The sequence below is a fragment of the Juglans regia genome, chromosome 5 (assembly GCF_001411555.2).
Source record: "Juglans regia cultivar Chandler chromosome 5, Walnut 2.0, whole genome shotgun sequence".
Taxonomy (NCBI): Eukaryota; Viridiplantae; Streptophyta; class Magnoliopsida; order Fagales; family Juglandaceae; genus Juglans; species Juglans regia.
Window position 1 is genome coordinate 21,437,988 of NC_049905.1, and position 17,938 is coordinate 21,455,925.

Below are 17,938 nucleotides of genomic sequence, written 5' to 3' on the forward strand. Positions count from 1 at the left end.
TTTGAAAAAATTATAATGATAAGATGAGATGAATTGAAATGAATTTTCAATCCAAACCAAAGCTTTTACATCATCAAAGATTCAAAAGTATTTTAAAAATGATTTTTCTTTCGATGTTATAACTCCAAACCCCTTCATTCTCATGTTTGAAATTCAATTTGCAATTTTCCCTTTAATCTAGAAAGATATCTAGGGATCTATTACACGTAGAGAAATGTTGACCGCTTGATAGAAATAAACGTCAAAACGGACCGAATAACCACATCATCAGCCTTGGGAACGGCCACACCTTAGTTAAAGTGGCCGTTCCGAACCCTCGAGGTAAAGGACACCCTCTAGCTTTCAGAGTTGAAATTCTTCGCGGCATTTCTATGGAGACCGGAGGTAGCAGCGAGAGCCCAGCGGAGCCTAAGAAAGGCAAAACCAAGACGCCCAGGAAACCTAATGAAAGCCTTCTCAAGCAGAGTCAGTATTTCTCTTTCTCTCGCACATGCAAACTATATATGTATTTATGTACCGTCTATATATCCCTTGGGATGATTTGGTTTGCTTGTCGCTTGCAGAGTCTCCTGCTGAGTTCTTTGCAGAGAACAAGAACATTGCTGGGTTTGATAACGTTAGTCTCATTCACTTGTTTTTTCTTTTAATATTCTTTCCTTTCATTTTAATTTTAGTAAGCTTTAAGCGAATTTTTTTACTTAACAATATCATCAAATTTGAAAAAATTTGTTCTCTGTGTTAATCTGATTTTTGGGAATTGGTTGGTGGTGAATTTTGATAGGAAATTCCAATTTTGAGTTTGGAAATTAGAGTCGGAATTTAGCAATTCACGGTTTTTATTTTTATTTTTTTTATAGTTTCTCATCAATGTACTTTATGATTGACTCAAACCTCGTCCAGAAGGAAACATACTGTTTAACATTTTATAAACCTTAAGTTTGTTATACGTTAATATTCAGAGGTTTGGGCAGACCGGATGTAGGTCGTAAATTGTTAGGCATTTCCATCCCTATTGAAAACCACTGAGTTTGAAGTAACGCTTGCTTGTTTTTGTTCTCTCTTCCGTTCTTCTGCTATGTTTCTTCTAATTCTGTTTGTCATTATTATTTTGTGGATTTCAGCCTGGAAAATGCCTTTACACCACTGTTAGAGAACTTGTTGAGAACTCACTTGATTCTGCAGAGTCCATATCTGAGCTTCCCTTGGTAGAAGTAACGATGTAAGGGTACTTGTTCATGAACGGATGATCATGCAAAGCGAAGGGAATTATGCATAATAGTTGAAATATTTGTTATACTTGAGAACTGTTGTATGTAATTTCACTAATAAATGATGTGCCTAAGAAGTATGGCTTTCGCTGAGTCATTTCAAGCAGAAATATATGAGTGTGAATCTACAGTATGTTATCTTGAAATTGACTTGGCTGTTGCAGCGAAGAGATACGGAAAAGCCAGTTTAATTCCATGATTGGTCTTGTTGATCGGGAACGAGTTGATGAGGAATTATATGATGACTATGAGACAGCTAAGGCTCGAGAGGTGTATATGCTTGTATTTGGTCTTTTCTTTTTTTCTCCCAAATTTGTAGAAAATTCATCATGTTGTCTTTTGTTTTCTGGCATGCAGAAACGTTTAGCCAAGGAAGCTCGAGCTCAAGAAACACAAGCAAAGAATGCTACCCTTGGGAAGAAAGTCAAAGAGCCTTCAGTTTCAAAGGGTATGAAGGGTCGAGGTGAGGCTTCGTTTTACAAGGTGACATGCAAGGTGTGACCAACTTTCCTTCTCGACCTGCTTCTTCCATGCAAATGCTTAATTTGCGTGGTCTTTAGTTTGCTGATTATATTGGTCTGATTAGTGGACTGATTCCAAACTTGTTTCTGAAGCTGTAAAATCACATCTGTAAATGATTTTATTTGTAGGATAATGGGAGAGGAATGCCACATGATGATATCCCAAATATGTTTGGACGAGGTTTCATTCTTGCTTGCTAGCTCAACTTTCCATTTGACAGAGATTTGTATGCGCATGGGTTTCAATTGTTTTCTTAAATAGAAGAGCACTTGATACTTTGTTATACCTCTTGAACCTAGTTGCCACTGTGTTTATTCATGCAGTTCTATCTGGGACAAAATACGGCCTAAAGCAGACACGTGGAAAGTTTGGTCTTGGTGCAAAGATGGTGATTTTTTACTATTTCTTGCAAATATGCATGGCTCTTCATCTATTGTACTATATGCAACTATTCTGCTTTGCTCTCCAAATACAGATCTCAGCTTTATTTTCTGCATTTGCCAATAGCTTTAGGGTGCATTAAGCTGTCCCATGGGAATTTAATGACTGCACTGTATTTTACATAGAAATGGAGTTCCAAGGTATACTTTTGAGAAAAAAAAAAAAAACCAGAGAATCCTAAGGTATGAATGAACCACCTTGATGTTAGGGGTGTGCTATGGGTGAATGACTACATGGCTGCATGGACGGCAAATAAGGAAGTTAATTGTTTTTATTTTAATCATGGGGACAGCTGTATAAGAATCATCAATGAAGTATTTTCCTTTCAAACCTTGTGTTTGATAGAGGCTAGATTACCTCTAAATAACTTCTCGTTTCATATTTTCAAGCCAAAATAGGTGATAGACGCAGCAAGGATCCGTCATGTTTTTTTCGAACAGCGTCTATAAATTCAATCTATTATGCAGTGTCGTAACAGGGTGTATGTTATATGTTAAAATGTTATAAAATACAGTGAGAAGGAAACCTACTAGCTTAGATTCCCACACAAAGAGAAGCTTAATTGCATCTTCTAGTTGGTATGCTTGTCCCCCTGAAATTTAGAGCAGCGCACGATATAATTCAATTCATATTTGCTTATGCAGGCATTAATTTGGTCTAAGATGAGTACTGGACTTCCTATAGAGATATCATCATCAATGAGGGGCCAAAATTATACTTCATTCTGCAGACTTGATATAGATATTCAACGGTATGACTTGACTTTTTAAAGATCACCAAGCTTTAACAAAGTTAATATCTATGTGACATCATGACGTTTTATCTGAAGTTCTATGTAAGTATGTTTGGTCATGGGACTTGTTTTAAGCTCCAAACATTACAAAAATGTTCTCAGTGGTTTAACTCATGTTCATAGTCATAAAGATGCCTCATGTAATTTTTCAGGAATATCCCTCACATTCATGTACATGAGAAACGGGACAACATGAATCGGTGGCATGGAGCCGAAATTCAAGTAGTCATCGAGGGAAATTGGACAACGTACCGTGTATATTTCTTTCCCATTTCTAATATATCATCTTAGATTCAGAACTTCTGGAGTACTCCAAACTTATGCAATATGATTTTATCATGTTTGACAATAATGATTGAGAAACTTCATGGGTGCATTTTTATGTTAACTAAAAAGTTTTCTATGGGTGTGCGCAGTCCAAAATCTTGCATTACATGCGACAAATGGCTGTTATAACCCCTTATGCCCAATTCCTTTTTAAGTTTGTATCAGATACACCTGAGTAAGTCTCTCTCTCTCTCTCTCTCTTCTGAGCCAGTACAGATGCACATAATTATCTTAATCTCTCTGTTGTACTTGCATGTTATGTTTTTCATGTAGAAAGAATGTTACCATAAGATTTGCTCGGAGAACAGACGTAATGCCTCCAGTTCCTCTTGAGACGAAGCACCATCCCTCGTCTGTTGATTTGCTACTAATCAAACGTCTGATTGCAGAAACTTCAAAACAGAACCTTTTGCAGTTTCTGCAGCATGAATTTGTGAATATACCTAAAGCATATGCAGAACGATTGATTGGTGAGGATCAGCATCTAAGTTTTTTTAGTCGATTGGTAAGAGCACATGCTGCTCTGGCTGTAATTTTATGCTGCTATTTTACATTGATAATGAAGCAAGCTTTGGAGGTCTTTGGTTTACTCGTCTGCCAGTGGCAGATAAAGCAGCTATAAAAACTATGCCTGTCAATTGAGTTGGTGATTTTGGATTAGCTGCTAGGATATTGGGTTGTTTTACTCTCTTTCAAACAGTAAACTTTTCAACCATCTTTGCTCATGCTAGTGCCCTCAGAATTTCTTGGATTTCTTGCAATATGTGATTGAATACCATAAAATTTATTTGTATTATGCCTCTTATTGGTGCTGTTGGTAAATCTCCACAGAAAGAGATTCTCTTTTATTGCTATAAAGCAGTTAGAATAGAAGTTTATATTGTCCAAATTTTATGGTGAATGCGGAGATCTTTTGAACAGAGCAACTATGTTCAAGAGGCTAGCATATTCTGTACAATTGTATGTTAGTGAAACTGAGAGTTGGCACAATGGCAGAACTCAAACAATTATATCAGTATTGGATTATAGGGGAGCAAGAACAATTGATTGAGCTATGTACATATATGCTCTACTTATCCCCTGCCTTATGAGATCATATTATAATGAACAGATACCAATGATTGGCTGATACTGATTTATTGCCTACACCTCAGGATTCAAGTCCATCTTTCTTAAATTTTATTCTTCAACATATACTGAGGAAGCTCTTGGAGTGTTCCTTATTTTGACTGGGAAAAAATAAGAAAAGAGAAGATATTGTACTGTGGCATAAAGATCAAACCCCTTCTGCCAACATGGTTGGTAGTAGACAGTGGGTCAATGTTAAAATTCTTTAGACATCCATTTGTGTCAGGTCTTATATAGACACTGGAATTGGATAAGAATCATTTAAGCATCTAATCAGAAATATCATTCTATCAAATAAATGTTTTTCTGGTTCTTAGGAGTTCTTAGGAGGAATCAAAGAGTTGACCGACTTTTATCCATCTTGGATAACAAGAATGTGTATATCTTTTCTTAATTTTTCATCCATGCATTACTTTTTGATAGTTACTGACCTTTTGCTACCGATCAAAAAAGTTACCAAGCTTTTGAGGTTTTTGAGTTCTGCTAAAAATGGAAAAAAATAGAGGACAGCTAAAGTTCTTGTCCACCACAGCATGTTGTAGTGATGTGTGGCCAGGTCTGTATAAGAACCCTACGGCAAATACGTGCAGAATCTGCTCCTTTTTATACCACCATTTTTGCTACATTTGATGCTTCATTTTGATTGTTAAAACTATGGAGCTGTTGCTAAATCTGAATAATTCAGCCTAATTGTCAATAAGTTTGAATTATTTGTGGCCTCGGTTATTGTTGCTTTCGTTGTTAGATACCGAAGTTGATTTACTGTGTGGTGATCTTTCTCAGGTGAAATGGGCCCAGAGTTTAACCCCAAAATGCCTGTCAAGTCTCTAACATCTCAACAGATAGTTCGCATTCATCAGTTGTTTCGTCAAGCTAAGTTTGATGACCCTAGTGGTGATGTAAGCCTTTGATCAGTAGCATTCAGCTATTCTGTTAATTTGATTTTGGTCTCGTTTTAGTTTCTGATATGTTATGTTGCTTTACATATCCTTCATATTCATAGCCATTACACATTATTTTTCTCATTTTTCGTATTACTTAGAACCTGTTTTCAGTGTCTTAGTCCTGCAGGTGAATACAATCTTCGTCTTGGGATTATAAAGGAGCTGCATCCAGACATGGTAGCAACTTATTCAGGCAGGTTGTATTTATACCTGAGTTTTCTAGATCTGTTATTTTTTAAATTTCTTCTATTTTTTTATAAGTAACCAAATACTTTATTGAAAATTAAAAGGGTCTAGTCCAGATACATAGGATATAGTAAATTCCTTGTATATCATATAGTAATACATTTTATGTATTTGAAGGAGTGTATATTGTCAGTGATAGATTGTTATCCTGCTAATTGATTTTGATTTCTTTACTTAATATACTGCTATTTAGTAAATTTGATTTTTCTCTTTTACCATAATATACAGTGCTCAAGTTTTTGAAGGCCACCCGTTTATTGTGGAAGCTGGTGTCAGTGTGGGAGGAAAAGATGTTAAGCAAGTATGTGAGATACACTGGGGACAAATAACTAATCAATCAAATCAGTTGTAGAAGCTTCAAAGCTGTTAGATATGATATTGTTCTTCATCATGTTGGTTTGTTAAAGACATTCTATATGAAATATCTTAGTTATTACAGAAATTAATTGCTAAATAAAGTGGAAAAGGAGGCACTCTTCTCTTATTGTTTCTACCTTAAAACTTGTTTTCTTCACAATGAGGGACTGGTTGGTGTTGTATATAGGTGGATGTTTTGGCACTCGTTCACAAGAGGGTTCTATTGTTAGTGTTGCATGTATCTAGACTTGAACACGCGACAGATTGCAGTTTTACTGTATTCATCGTACTTTTAAGTCAAGTTTATATTGCAATAATTAGTAAGTAGAGAAGATGCTTTCTTCATTTGGACAGCGGCTTTAGGGAAGATTCTTACCTTGGACAATGTGAGGAAGAAAAGGGTGTTGTATTGATCATTGGGTCTTGCATGCTTGATAAGAGTGCAGAATCCGTGGATCACCTTCTTTTCCACTATGAGGTTGCTAGTCTTCTAGGGAGGATTGTTTTTTAGAGTCTTTGGGATAGATTGGGTTATCCCTTCTGATCTGATAGATATCTTAATATGTTGGAAATGACAGTTTGGTAGCCATTAATGCGAACTTCTATGGAGGATGACCCTGTCATGCATATTTTGGTGTCTTTGGAGAGAAAAATGACTGTAATTCAAGAATTGCAAGAAATCAATTCTAGAGTTCAAGCCTTTCTTTCTTTACACCCTATTTCATCAGATTGTGGCCCAAATTAGTGCTGTTATATATATTCATACTTTTCAAGATTATTTAACACCTTTTCATTTTGCTATTTAGGTGGATCTCTGATTCTCTAGTAATTTTCCTGTATACTGGAGTAACACATGAATATTTTGTGTTCATAAAATCTACCTTGTTGAAAAATAAAATGAAAAATATATATGATGAAAGAATAGCCTATGGAACCCCTAGGGGGTTGGTTCGAATCCTCTTGGGTGCAAAACATTTGTAGGGTCCATCGGACTTGGTGGTGTTTCCCCATGAATTACCTGGGGGTGCACAGGTCGTCGGCAATGAGTTTGAATAGCCTATGGAATACGGTTCTTCTGGCAAGTTTCTAATACTAGAATATGATGTTATGTCAACCTGCTTTTAGCAGCTGAACAATCTAAGTGGTACGATCGGTAAAATATAGAAGAATTTATTCGCACAGTTGCACATATTGACCATAACTTTTGGATGTGACTAGCTGAGTATAGGCATATGTATTCCAACTCTTGTTTTCTTGAGCATGCTGTGTTGCTTAACCGTTAATTGGGCAGAGTGGAAAGCTCGTTAGATGGCAATGTTGATATTTTTGCTCACTTTCTCATTGATTCAATGTTTATGAAGCATATTTTTCCTGTTTTAATGGCAGGGTTTGAACATATTCCGATTTGCAAATCGGATTCCGCTTCTTTTTGAGCAAGGTGCTGATGTTGTCACTAGGACTGTCCTTAAGAGAATCAAGTAAGATATGGTCCAGCATTCGAATAGTTTCTCTGGTTATCTTGCTTTTCTCTTCTATATATATATATATATATAATTTGCTCTTGGGGTGGGGGGAGGGGGGGATCAATTATTGTTGTCATAATACCTCTGGCAATGGGAAAAGAAATGGGAGTTTTGTACAGAATCTCACTGAAATATCTTTTTCAGTTGGGGTAGCTACAAGATAAACCACATACAAGATAGAATCGGTGTTTTTGTGAGCATTGTGAGCACCAAAATCCCCTTCAAAGGCACTGGGAAAGAGTATATTGGAGATGATATAACTGAGATATCTACTGCTGTCAAGGTGGGGAGTTTTCAGTTTTCGTGTAACTCCATCACAAAAGGATTAAGTAAACTAACAAGCATCATGTCCTCCAGTCTGCTATTCAGCAATGTTGCATCCAGCTAAAATCCAAAATAGTGAAGAGGATGCAGGCACGTGAGCAGCAGGAGAGAAAACGAAATTTAAGCAAGTAAATCCAATGCTCATCTGTCCTGTGTGAATGAGTCTACTAAATGATGTTATTGTCTCATTTGCATGAATTTAATCAAGTCTGTATCCATTGGCAGGTATATCCCAGATGCTACAGGTGCTGTGTATGATGTTTTGAGAGAAATGGCGCAGTCACATGTGTCCAAGAAGAAACGTTATGATGATGAGGATGCAGAAGTATTAAGCAAAGTGTCTGCTCGGGTAATTACAAAAGAAACACTGAGGGAAAAGCTTGCTCAACACGTTGAACAGGTGAGATCTCAACTTGGATGGTTCCTGAAATTGTAGGAACTTGTGATGAACCTCAATGTTCAACAATACAAATTGGCTTTTGGAGACCTATTAAATTATAGGCCCTCAAGTACTCACTACGACAGTTCAAGCGAAGTACAAAATTCAGCTTTTCCAGATTAGGGATCCCTCCAGTTGAGCACAGACATCCTTCACTTAAAATTGAAAATTAGATGGATTGCTTGCATCATTTTATTACGTCTTTCGGGGGAAACATAAATGCTTGTTTATGGATCAAACCTCGTGAAAGAGACATTCACAATGAAATGTTTGACCAATCTGAAATATATCTAGCACCTTAGACCGAACCAATGTCGTGATTATGTATTAATATATGGGATATTTTGGTAGTTAAATTTGACCAAGTTATGACATCTTCAAAATTCTCACTTGGATTACTTTGGGTCTCATGACCATGGTGAATTAAATTTTTGGCTGAGACGTTTCTTGTACATGTGACAACTTTTGTTACTTGAGTACAAGCAAATACTTTTTAGTTCACATAGCTTCCACTCTTTAAGTAAATTATTTCGCATATAGGGAATTTTATTTACACCGTGTAATGATATCTTAAAGAGTTGGCAAGCTTTTATTATGTGTGCATGCTTCTTTAGCAAAAGCTTTTTCTGATATGTTACCAGATGTTTGTATCTTCAAGGGACTGGCCTGCCTTGGTTCCTACAAATCCTGAATATCAAAATCCTTCTGACACAAACACAAGCCAACATTCTTGAGCATGGCATACACACATGGCTACCTTGTTGCAATATAGTTACTAGTACTATTTGGAAGATTTCTAGTTTATACACGTGCAAATTTGCTCGTACATACGCACGTATTTATTTACTTTCGGGGAAGAAAGATGGGGAAAATGTTTTAAGTACATGCGTGATCTTTTCACTTGTATTTGCAGGTGGACTATGAAATGGCACTGGAGTATGCAACACAGAGTGGAGTGACTGAAGAACCCAGAGAAGCGATATATATAGACTCACTAGAGGCTGAAAAGAAGTTCATCGACTTGCATAGTCCCATCTTTGTTTTCAGACTTTTCACCAAGTAACTTTTAAGATATTATTTAGCTTTTGATTAGACAAAGATTTTCATTTCTAGTTTCTTCTGGATGTCTCTCTCATCGGCTAATTACCTTGTATTGAGTCATTGAAAAAATAAAAATGAAGAAAAAATATTGAATATTCGAAACGGAATGCAACTCTGTATGGCGTATTGTGATTTCAGTATCCTAAATGATAGAATGCTTTTATTCTTTGCATGTTTGAGAACGTTTCATCGATTCTTGGAATGTTACATCTATTCAGCTCTTCTTATACTGTTGGTGATGAGAGCCGAGCTGGCCTGTGGTGAACAATGTTGCAGGTGCCGACAGAATTGTTACCAATACACAGAATCAAGCCTGGTTTTAATCGGTAAAATGCTATGGGGGCAAGGTCACTCATTACAGTTCTGAAGAATGCAAATACCTTTCTACCATAGATAGCATCTTGACAAAGCTATGCGGCAATCTCAATATATATGTTTAAGAAACACTAGGTCGTCTTGCGTCAACCTAATTGGATCTTAAACTATTGTTCTTTCCTCGTTTATACAACGCTAAAGCTGCATTTTAAAAATAGGAATTAGAGCTAAATGTCCCCCACATTGTGAGACTATGATTGTTTGGATACTAAGAATATATTAGAATATCTGTAAATAGTAATTAAATAGTTTGAGTTAGATTTTTTATTCCAAAGCCATCTCTTTCTTTATTTCCCATCTCCCTGTCTTTCCTTTCTGGTTCTCTTGGTCTTGCTTCCTCCCCCCGACGTTAACTCTCTCTCTCTCTCGCTCTATATATCTAAATATATATCTATCAGGATCATATATATATATATATATAATATAAATAGGGGAAAAAAACAAAAGAATTAATAGATCTGGAAATTACCATTCTCAGTTATGTAAGTTGTGAATTATAATACTTCTCCATTGTGTACTTCAAAAGATCACGAATTCCACTTGGATAAACATGAAGCTAACTTGAAGCAGCCTGTCAATATTGAAACCGAATGGAGTGATTAAAATTTTTACATGATTACAAGTATTTGAAAGAGAGATCTTTGCTCAATGCTAAATTTTCAATAATAAATTTTGCACTTTTTCATCTTAGATTATGTCATTTTCAATCAGGCTTGAAATGTATTGAGTCAATAAATGTGACTAGATCTTGTACTTTTAAGACAGAGTAACATATTTAGGGCTGCCAAATTTTGTGGGATGATCAAAATCTAGATCATTTGAAGTTACTAAAACAAGGGTGTGGTCCTACTTCAGAGTTGGAAAGAGAGATTACTTTCACAAGGGGGCAGGGAAGTTCTTATTAAAGCTGTAGCCCTCCATACCAACTTACTCAATGAGTTGTTTTAAGTTACCCTTAATCTTGTGCCGAGAACTAGAGAGGATGATGGCGAGATTTTGGTGGGGTCAACGAAGTAATGAGAGGAAAATCCATTGGATAAGTTGGAAGTAATTATGTGTGTCAAAATTTAGAGGTGGGATGAGGTTCCGTGATTTACATATGTTTAATATGGCTTTATTGGCTAAACAGGACTGGAGACTTTTGCAAGATGAGAATTCTTTGCTGCAGAGAATTTTCAAGGCTAAGTACTATCCCCATTGTTCTTTTTTCGAGGCTTCCTTAGGTACTAACCCTTCCTATGTTAGAAGGGGTATTTTTGAAGCAAGAGAGTGGTTTTTGAAAGGGTGTAGGTGGCGTGTTGGGAATGGGGAAATGGTGAAGATTTGGAAGGTTCTATAGCTACCTGGACCTAGACCTTTACACTCTGATTTGGATAGCAGGAATGGGTCACCAATTGATGAAGAAAGTATAGTGGACAAGTTAATTGATGATACTACTAGGAACTGGAATGAACAATTAATTAGAGACCTCTTCAATCTAAGTGCAGTTGAGGAGATCCTAAAGGTTAGATTACCAACCAGTCAGTGTATGGATAGGTGGATTTGGGACAAGGAAGTAAATGGTAAATTCACGGTAAAGAGTGCTTATAAGCTGATTCAGGAGATTGAGACTAGTGGTGATGGGGAAATATCCTTGCAGATGGGGGACAGGAGTCTTTGGTGGAAAATATGGCATATGAAAGTCCCTAGGAAGATTAAAGTGTTTGCCTAGAAGGCTTGTAAGGATATTTTACCAACACTTATTAATCTTAAGAGGAAAAAGGTGGAGGTGGAATCTAAGTGCTATTTCTGTCAGATTCATGTGGAAGATATTACTCATGCTCTGTTAAAGTGTCCTACTATCTATATTGTTTGGCAACGTTTCTTCCCATTGGTCAAGTTTTTTCATACTTCTTTCAGTTTTATTCAAACTGTGCTCCAGGTTATGATGCAAGGTGGTGAAACTGAACTAACTTTGTTTTGTGTCCTTTGCTAGAGCGTCTGGTACAGAAGGAATCAAATGCAGATGAAGAAGAATTTGATACAACCTGTCCAAGCGGCCGAGCATCCTTTATCAATGTGCAAAGTCTTTAATGAAGTGCCAGCCATTACATCAAGGGAGCAATTACAAAAACTGACTAAGTGGCAAGCTCCAGAAGATGGTGTTTTTAAGTTGAATGTTGATGGGGCAATCTTTTCTGATCTGAGGAAGGTTGGAGTTGGGATGGTTCTGCGAGATACACATGGAGCAATTGTGATGGCAGCAAGTAAGATTGAGCTAGAGGTGGATGAGGCGGCTACAATTGAAGCCATTGCTGTGTTGAGAGGGATACAGCTTTGTCTTCCACTTGGCATCCCAAAAGTAGTCATTGAAACTGATTGTCTCCGTGTGGTTCAGGAGCTACAATCTATTGAAACCTCTTATGCTAAGGATGGTAATTTGATCACTGAGATTAAGAACATGTTGCCGTGTTTCCAGGACGTACAAGTGTTGCATGTTAATAGTATGGGGAATGGGGTAGCTCATGCTTTAGCTAGATATACTTGGAATGTTGTTGATATTAATGTTTGGTGTGAGCAGGTCCCTTCTTTTGTTCACCATGCTTTATGGTTTGATAACAATTGATGTATTGATGGTTTTTAGTTTTGAATGAAGTTCTGTTTATCAAAAAAAAAAAAGACACAGTAACATGCTTTGCTTGATTCGACTTCGTACTACCATAAAAACATAATAGTATGAAGGCAGTCACCATTACAACGCTTGTTTTGAGTTAATTCTATTTTCTCTAACTGGTGTGTACATACGTAAAGCATATATGCCATCCACATCATGACTTATAAAATGGTAATATTTGATTTGTGTCATTCAAAATTTAAAATTAATATTTTAAATCAAATTTTGTCATATAAATATTTTATTAAGTGTGCTTTATATACAAACTTGAAAATAGAAATTTTTTGTAAGTAAAAAATAAAAGTTGATTTACATCTTAGAACACAGTACCTCTGGACCAATATGTATGGTACCATATTTAGCGACGACACTTTCGTCATAATAAGGGTATCATATATACTTGATCTTAAAAAGTTCCCATTAAATCAAAATCATCGCAAAATCTAACGATGTGGTCCTCACTAATATTAGACAATAAGTGTCGTCATGGATATGAACATTATAGCGACCAAAATAAGTATCACTAATAGAAAACTATTTGTAGGATATGAACATTACGTATTTGGGATCAATATAAAATATGGTAACAATTTCGGCCATTAAAATATAGTACTTCCTACCTGATAATTAGATGAACTGCAAATATATTGATCAAATATAAAATGGATAGGAAAAGTATAAACAATGAATAAAGTTTCTTTCTTCAATTTCCACTCAACAATAAATGATAATTAATGACGTGCATGTTAGTAGAAAAGAAGTTCGTGAGACTTGTATATCTTAAAATTATATCTAACATCATAGATGTATACTACGAATTGCCATGTTTGCAATTATATTCCCAGAAGTCAATGTCTACATTAATTCTTTTAATTTCTACTTCTATTTGGTAACCATGTCTTGATTGCTATGCTCCATAACATAGGTGGGCTTTCTTGGCACCATAATTCTTCCTCCCATTATACCTTTGCCTACAGAAAGGGTTTCTATGACACAAAACTAGATCAATCTTTTATAAGCACATCAAGACTTCGATCATATCCATCATGCTGATCAACAGAATCAATACATATTTCATTGGTTTTAGTGGCTTCAGCAAAGGTTTTGCATGAGTCTACTAATTTCTAATGAGGACCCAAATTGATCTATAGATCAAAAGGAATTATGCATGGCGGTTACCATATCAAATTAAGAAAAATAAATTAAACGAGATCAACTGGCAAGTACAGTCGATCCTTAAACCTGGCATATATTACTAATTTGTATAAAACATAGAAATTGATAATAGGCTGCCCGTGTGACATAGGTTCACATCGGTGTAACAATGGAACTTTGGATTATAGACGTGTCTTAGCGTGCCATTTTTTGGATCATAGGAATAGAATTGTCCGCAGCACCTCAGTATTAACACTTGGACAAATTCTAGCAGTCCCTCGCTTCCGGGCCGTTTTAGATCAATCTCGTATTCTTTGACCCAATGATCTTTCCTTTCATACTCTATGATCAGTACCCAAATATTGATGTGCAGCCTGATCGTCGAGCGGTCAACAATAGCCAAGTTTCCATTTAGATCAAGCAAATGACATCCCCTAAATTTAGGTGGATAAATCAAGCCAAATTCTTCTTTGGAAATATCAAACGAAACAATCTTAGTGAACTCAAGATGACCCTCATCATGTGGTTATTCTTCAGGGTAAGAAAGCCAATAAAGATTCCCACATGCATATATATATATATATATATATATATATACAGGCGCTCTAGATAATGGACAAGAAGGGCCTTTGGGAATGGCCCTCCATGAACTTGTACCAAGTGTGAATATTTTAGCATAAAAATTAGTACTGCTGCTTTCATCATAAAATACTCGAACGATCTTGAACGTATTTTCTGAACAATCAAAACCTAACCCATATTTTGTGTTGCCTTCTCGTGGAGGAGAAGGCCGCCAAGATGGGAATGCTACTGGCGTTAGCCGCAAGGATACTAGTTGTTCTCTAAGAGGGTTAAACAAAACCACAAAGCTATTATCACTAACTTTTGTGAAACAAGACAGCCCATAACAGCTGCAGTACTCAAGATTATATTCTTTCTGAAATAAAATATGAAGTGTATGGAATTGCTTTGGTTCTCAATACCAAAACAGAGTAATATAATTTGTATATATAGATTAAAAAATGTTATCAATTACAATTTAAATCTATTTGAAATGATGTTATCTATATACAATATTTGAATTTAAATTTAAATACTGATGTATATCATTCTTCCGTTGTGGAAGATCTTTATCTGTTGAAGAATCAGGCTTGCATGCTGAATCATGAGGATTACCAACAGCCCCCGCAAGCTTATGGGAGGAGGAATAACTTGAAGCTTGTCACAGAGAGTTGTGAAATGAGATGCAGTAAGGCCTTTGGTGAAGACATCAGCTATTTGATCAATGGTAGAGATAAACTGGATGATAATATCCTTGTTGAGCACTTTCTCCCTAATGAAATGGAAGTCTATTTTGATGTGTTTAGTGCGAGCATGATAAATCGGATTAGAGGCCAATGAAATAGCCCCAATATTATCGCACCATATGATTGGTGGAGAGGATAATGGAAGATGGAGTTCCTGCAAAAGTATGCGTATCCAGTATGCTTTAGCTGTAGCATAAGATAGAGCCCGATATTCTGCCTCCGCACTAGACTAAGAGACAACGGATTGCTTCTTGGCACACCAAGAGACAAGGCATGAGCCAAAGAAGACACCATAGCCAGTTGTTGAGTGTCGATTATCAGGATCTCCAGCCCAATCCTAATCATAGTAAATATTAAGTTGAGACTCCCCTTTGCTATAGAACAAGCCGTGATCAATACTTCCTTTAAGATAGCGAAGAACCCTTTTGAGTGCAATCGAGTGTGAAGTAGTGGGAGAGTGCATGAATTGGCATAAGTGATTCACAGAGTATGCGAGATCAGGCCGAGTAAGTGTGCAATACTATAATCCACCAACAAGCTGTCTATATGTAGCAGTTTCAGTTTCAGATAGAGGAGACCCCTCAAAACTAGACAGTTTAGTTCCACTAACCGAAGGAGCAGCATACGGTTTTGCACCAATCATACTCGCTCGATGAAGAAGATTCAAAATATATTTGGACTGTCGTAGGTGTAAACCATTTGAAGTCCGATGAGCTTCCATAACCAAGAATAGCCAAGATCACCAAGATCCTTCATGGTGAAGGATTGCTGCAGCTGTTTGATAACAGAGAAAATAGTGGAAGTGTTGTTGCCTGTGATAAGAATATCATGCATGTATACAATAACATAAATCATAATATGATTTTGGGATAATATAAATAAAGAAGAGTCCATTGCAGATGTAGAGAAACTGAGTTTCATGAGAACTTGAGAGAGTATATAATACCATGCACGTGATGCCTGTTTCAAGCCATAAAGGGCCTTGTGCAGACGACACACATGCTGAGGATATTGAGGATCAACAAAGCCACGGGGTTGTTACATGTAAACAACCTCATTTAAATATCCATGAAAAAATGCATTTGAGACATCCAACTATCGAATGCACCAGTCAAAGTTTACGACCAAAGCAAGGATCAGTCGAATGGTGGAATATTTGACTACTAGGCTAAATGTTTCGGTAAAATCAACTCCACATTGTTGATCATACTCTTTGGCAACCAGTCTTGCTTTGAAGCGCTCGATAGAACTATCTGGCTTACATTTAATTTTATAGACCCACTTATTGCGTGCAATGTTGTGGCCAGTAGGTTTAGGACATAATGTCCAACTACCATTTGAGATAAGAGCATCAAACTCTTGACCCATAGCAGCTTGCCATTCAGAGGAGGTGGAAGCTTGTGAATAGCAAGTAGGTTCAGTTGGTTGAATTACACTGCTCAAAGCAAGAAGTGGATGCTTTGTAGAATAAAACATTTGATAATCGGGAAAGGATTTAGGACAAAGAGAACCTATATGAGACTGTGTTATCATTGGATGACGATGAGATTGAGTAGGTGGTGAGATTAGTGGGAGGTCAAAAACAGAGCTATAGGAAGCTGCAGGGAGAGAGGTTGGAAATTGGTCATGAAAATCAGAATTTATACTCTCAAGAGATGAAGAAATACCTGAGTTGGAAATGGTAGTGGTAGCCACAATGAGAATAGCTTCAACGAGAAGAAGAACAGGCACACGAGCTGCATTTGTAGAAGGAGATGAGGTGGTACTTAGAGAAGTGGAAATACCTGAAAACACAGTTTTAGCAAATACAACATGTTGAGTGACAAGAACTTTGTGATCAAGGCAACGATAGCCTTTATGATGATAGCCATAACCAACAAAAATTACATTAATTTGTGAGAATTATAAGGACGAAGTAGTGGAAAACATAAGCAACCAAATGTCCGAAATGATGAATAATCTGGTTGTTTGTGAAAGAGTTCATAATGGGGATTTAAGTTACTAAGAACTGGAGTAGGAAGACTGTTAATTATGTAAAGAGTATTAAGGAATGATTCGACCCAAAATGATTGTGGTAAATGAGAATGAGCAAGCATGGAGAGACCCATTTCCACAATGTGGCGATGCTTACGCTTAGCGAGCCCATTTTTTTAGGTAGTATAAGGACAACTAATGTGGTGAAAAATACCATGGAATTCCAAAACATTACTGAATTGTTTTGAAACATATTCTCCACCACCATCAGATTGTAGTTGTTTAATAGAGGAGGAGAACTGTTTTTCCACTAGAGCTTTAAATTTAACAAAAGATAGAAAGACATCTTATTTATTAAATAAAGGGTATATCCATGTATAACGGGAGCAATCGTCTACAAAAATTACATAGTAGCAATATCCACTGTGAGATACAATTGGAGAGCACCAAACATCTGAATGGATAATTTGAAGTGGAGTAGTGGAAACATGTGTAGATTGTTGAAAAGGAAGTTGTTTGCTCTTGCCAAGTTGACATGAAGGACAAATAGCTGAATGACGATGAGAGCCCATAAGAGGGAGATTATGACTGGACAGAAGACTTGAAACTGTAGCAAAAGAGGCGTGACCGAGACGGGAATGCCATACATTAACCGGAGCTTTGACACCTAACATGGCAGTATGAACATTGGATTTATGAACTTTGTTTGGATGGATGGGATAGAGACCACATTCACTCCTTCCTTGCAGTAGAGTGCGACCCGTGTGTTTGTCCTTAATATAAAACAAAGAATCAGTTAAGTTAAAGAAACGAGAATTATCTTTACAAAACTGATTTATGGAAAGAAGATTGGCAAATGCATTGGGACAATGAAGAACATGAGAAAGTTTGAAAGGGTTAGAAAAAGTTTGCAAAGTAAGAGAACCAGTGTTGTGTATATCCAAACCTGTACTATTGCCTACAACAATGTTTTCATTTCCAGTATGTGGTTCATGAATAGTGAGATTCTCGAGAGTAGGTGTGAGATGAGCATTAGCTCCACTGTCAGCAAACCAAGCATC

At 36.6% G+C, this 17,938-nt stretch overlaps 1 protein-coding gene across 2 annotated transcripts; it reads left to right on the plus strand.

The window, feature by feature from the left end:
* The first annotated feature begins 268 nt into the window (after positions 1–268).
* Positions 269–9,585, plus strand: LOC109006936 (DNA topoisomerase 6 subunit B). Of its 2 annotated transcripts, XM_035690382.1 has the most exons (19): positions 271–465; positions 564–616; positions 1,122–1,219; positions 1,433–1,538; positions 1,626–1,763; positions 1,919–1,970; positions 2,114–2,178; positions 2,876–2,982; positions 3,177–3,279; positions 3,441–3,526; positions 3,625–3,821; positions 5,263–5,378; positions 5,535–5,620; positions 5,898–5,970; positions 7,413–7,504; positions 7,694–7,832; positions 7,907–8,001; positions 8,099–8,273; positions 9,226–9,585. In XM_035690382.1, exons 1-19 carry the CDS (start codon positions 372–374, stop codon positions 9,373–9,375), a joined length of 2,025 nt encoding a protein of 674 aa, XP_035546275.1. In that variant the 5' UTR covers positions 271–371; the 3' UTR covers positions 9,376–9,585. The 2 variants fall into 2 exon arrangements, with proteins under 2 accessions (XP_035546276.1, XP_035546275.1); XM_035690383.1 differs by lacking the exon at positions 9,226–9,585 and having other exon boundaries at positions 269–465; positions 7,907–7,997; positions 8,099–8,250.
* Positions 9,586–17,938: the final 8,353 nt, after the last annotated feature.

Excerpts from the sequence above, each read along its gene's own strand:
- LOC109006936 (XM_035690382.1), top strand. The coding sequence starts at position 372 with ATGGAGACCGGAGGTAGCAGCGAGAGCCCAGCGGAGCCTAAGAAAGGC. Across the intron at positions 2,179-2,875 it reads TTGGTCTTGGTGCAAAGATG|GCATTAATTTGGTCTAAGAT; the intron begins GTGATTTTTTAC and ends TTGCTTATGCAG. Across the intron at positions 5,621-5,897 it reads GTAGCAACTTATTCAGGCAG|TGCTCAAGTTTTTGAAGGCC; the intron begins GTTGTATTTATA and ends CATAATATACAG.